The sequence below is a fragment of the Tachyglossus aculeatus genome (genome assembly GCF_015852505.1).
Source record: "Tachyglossus aculeatus isolate mTacAcu1 chromosome 12 unlocalized genomic scaffold, mTacAcu1.pri SUPER_6_unloc_2, whole genome shotgun sequence".
Taxonomy (NCBI): Eukaryota; Metazoa; Chordata; class Mammalia; order Monotremata; family Tachyglossidae; genus Tachyglossus; species Tachyglossus aculeatus.
Window position 1 is genome coordinate 13,748,121 of NW_024044829.1, and position 3,819 is coordinate 13,751,939.

General features: G+C 43.5%; 1 protein-coding gene across 1 annotated transcript; it reads right to left on the reverse strand.

Annotated features, from left to right (window-relative positions):
• Positions 1-242: 242 nt before the first annotated feature.
• Positions 243-1,172, reverse strand: LOC119921391 (olfactory receptor 4C13-like). The gene has a single exon (XM_038741639.1). The coding sequence runs from the start codon at positions 1,170-1,172 to the stop codon at positions 243-245; it is 930 nt and encodes a 309-aa protein (XP_038597567.1).
• Positions 1,173-3,819: the final 2,647 nt, after the last annotated feature.

Sequence of the window (3,819 nt, forward strand, 5' to 3'; positions counted from 1 at the left end):
GAAAAGGTTATAAATGAACGACAAGTAACCAGAGGATGGTGGTAAAACAGCATCTAAAACTAGAAGATTTCCAAATTATCAATGAAATGATGTTCATTTGACCTCTGACCTAAAATCGATAAAAACCATCGACCAAGTTTCCCTTGATCAGTACAGAGTGTGTTCTCCAAAAATGGGGGCAAGAACATTCTGCCGCTGATTTTTCCTTATTTATATTAATAACCCTTTTCCTAAGTTGCCACTTATTCAAGGGCAAATGTCACTGTTTTTCTCAGTGACTTTCTAATGGCATTTATCATCTCTGCATTTCTCAACGTGTAGATGAAGGGATTTAGCATGGGGGTTATTATAGTATAAAATACTGTAACAGCCTTGTCAATGGATGAGGTAGTTGTGTGCTGCACATATTCAAAGATGCAAGGAATAAAGAAGAGGATGACAACGGTGAAGTGGGAGGCACAGGTGGAGAGAGCTTTGAGTTTACCCACGGCACTGTTGGTCTTCAGGGAGTGCAAGATGAAGGCATAGAAAATCATCAGCAGGAGAAAGATTAACAAGCCCATGCCACCACTGTTAAAAGTAACCAGCATGCTCAAGATGTGAGTATCGGAGCAGGCCAGTTTCAGCAAGGGGTATAAATCGCACATAAAGTGGTCGATGACATTGGGACCACAGAATGGTAAATGCACCATGAAGAGATTTTGAACCGTGGCTTGAAGGAAGCCCCCGGCCCAGGCCATGGCCACCAGTGAGCTACAGAGATGTCTGCTCATGATGGTCGTGTATTGCAACGGCCTACATATCGCCACGTAACGGTCATAGGCCATCACTGTGAGGAGAATGATTTCAACCCCGGCAATAAAATGCTCCCCAAAGACCTGGGTCATACAGCCTTTGAAGTATATGATTTTCTTCTCAGAGAGGGAGTCAATGATCAGTTTAGGTGTGTTGACTGAGGAATAGCAGGCATCAATGAACGACAAGTGAGCCAGAAAGAAATACATGGAGGAATCCAGAGTCTGACTGGAAACTACGGTTACCACAATGATCAGGTTTCCCACCATGGTGACTATGTAGATTATTAAAAACACAACAGAGATAATTTTCTGCATCCTTGGGTCCTGCGTGAGTCCCAGTAGAATGAATTCTGTCACATTGTTTTCATTTTCCATCAACTCGAGGTAGGCAATCAGTACACAAGTGAGAGCTGCAGTTTTGGTAAAGAGAACAATGAATTTTGTTAGGTTTGTCTTGAAATGATTAAACGATGATTAAACGATGTACATATATAGATAAGTGCTTTGGGGCGGCGAATGGGGAAGGGCAAAAGGAGCAGGTCAAGGTGATGTGGAAGGGAGGGGGAGCTGAGAAAAAGGAAGGCTTAGTCTGGGAAGGCCTCTTGGAGGAGATGAGCATTCAGAAGGGGTTTGAAAGGGGAAAAAGTGATTTGTGGATTTGAGGAAGGGGGGCGTTCCAGGCCAGAGGTAGGACATGGACCAGGTGTTGACAGGGGAACAGGCTTCTAGACTGTGAGCCCACTGTTGGGTAGGGACCGTCTCTATATGTTGCTAACTTGTACTTCCCAAGCGCTTAGTACAGTGCTCTGCACACAGTAAGTGCTCAATAAATGCGATTGAATGAATGAATGAACAGGCGAGATGGAGGCTCAGTGTATGGCTCAGTGGAAAAAGCCCGGGTTTGGGGGTCAGAGGTCATGGGTTCTAGTCCCGGTTCCACCACTTGTCAGCTGTGTGATTTTGGGCAAGTCACTTCACTTCTCTGTGCCTCAGTTTCCTCATCTGTAAAATGGGGATTAAGACTGTGAGCCCCAGGTAGGACAACCTTGATTACCTTGTAGTCCCCTCCAGCACTTAGAAAAGTGCTTGGCACATAGTAAGCACTTAATGAATACCAACATTATTATTATTACTATTGTTATTACTAATATTATTATTATTATTACCAGAGAAGCAGAGTGTGAGGGCTGGGATGTAGAAGGCTAGAAGGGAGGTGAGGTGAGTAGGGGCAAAGTGATGGAGAGCTTTGAAGCCAATAGTTTGAAGCTTTTGCTTCAACCATTGCAGCTCAATTTTCCATAGGCTTTCCTAGAGTATGGTTTGACTGTACCCAGAATGTTAATTATGGTATTTATTAAGGGCTCAATATATGCCAAGCACTGTGGAAAAGGCAGGAGTCATTTTCACAAAGGGATATTGAGATAATTGTTTCCCTGCTCAGGGTTCTTTAGCCAATGTCCAGTGGGCCAATATTGGAAGTGGTTTAAATCCAGCTCACCAAAATCCAGCTCAATTCTCAAGCCCTTGGACTTAGTTTCTTTTCAAAATCTCGGGGACTGTGAGTTCAGGAAGGTGTGGCCATATGACACCCACTCCCAGAATCACGGGATTTAGAGTGGAAGCCCGTTCATTTTTATCCTGCCTTCGTCTCTGAATCAAGGCAGTAGGGAGGGAACTCCTGGGTCTCTTTCCTCCCAGAAACGTGCAATTTAGAGCTGAATGCTGTTCAAAAATAAACCACTCCAGCTTCTAGTCTGGCGGTTACTGCTAGGACTTGGTGGTATCCTTCAACAACTAGATGGGGCAGCTAGGAAGCATCCAAAATCAGGGTCTTCCTGGACGGATTGTGAAATACAGTCAACTGGACAATGTAGAATAGCCTTCACATCAGCATCCTTTCCATAGATAACAAACTTCCCAATTGTCTGTTATCTTAACTGCCAGTTGATTAATGCATTTATGGCTCCAGAAATGGACTCATGACTAATATTTCCCAGACCTTTAAAAAGACTCTTAAAGATTTAGCTTGAGTTGTAAATATAACACCAACCAGATAGGAAACTTGCATGACTTAATAATAATAATAATAATAATGATATTAATAATCATAGTTATGTGCCACACACGGTGCTAAGCCCTGAAGTAGATACAAGATAATTAGACGGGACACAGTCTCTATTCCAGATGGGTCTCACAGTCTAAGGGGAAGGGAGAACAGCGACATGAGAAGCAATGTGACCTATTGGATAGAACATGGGCCTTGGAGTCAGAAGGACCTGGGTTCTATCCCAGTTCTGCCACTTGTCTGTTGAGTGACTTTGGGCAAATCACTACACTGCTCTGTGCCTCAGTTACCTCATCTGTAAAATGGGGATTAAGACTGTGAGGCTCGGTTGGGACAAGAACTGTGTACAACCGGATTAGCTTGCAAATACTCCAGCACTCAGTACAGTGCCTGGCACAGAGTAAGCATTTAGTAAATACCATAAAAAATGGTAAAGTCAGAATTAGAACACAAATCTCCTGACTCCCAGTCTCTTTCCATTAAGTCACATTGCTTCTCATTGCTTTTCTCCTAGAGGTTCACTAAATCCCCCAACCACAGGATGTGGGGAGAACCATTAAAACATGAAGGTGCTAGGTTCAAAACAACTCAAAGGAAATACTTCTTCATGCAGCAATTGGTTAGCACCTGGCGAGCAAAGGAAGTTGTGCAGGCACAGAGTGTTGGGAGCTTTAAGAAGGATTTGAACTAATTTGTGGACAGATCATTCAAAATTGGTTGCATTAGAGGGAAAGTTATGATTATATGGGGAAAAGAAAGGATTGTTACAAAGTCCCTAAACATTAGGTCAGATTAGGTAACTGAGGCATAGAGAATCTAAGTGGTTTGCCCAAAGTCATACAGCAGAAACGCGGTGGAGCCTTCTGACTCCCAGGCCCATGTTCTAGCCACTGCACCGTGACAGCAATGGGCAAAGAGAAAGGGTTGGGGAATCGGGGATTTCTAAGGAAGTGAGAG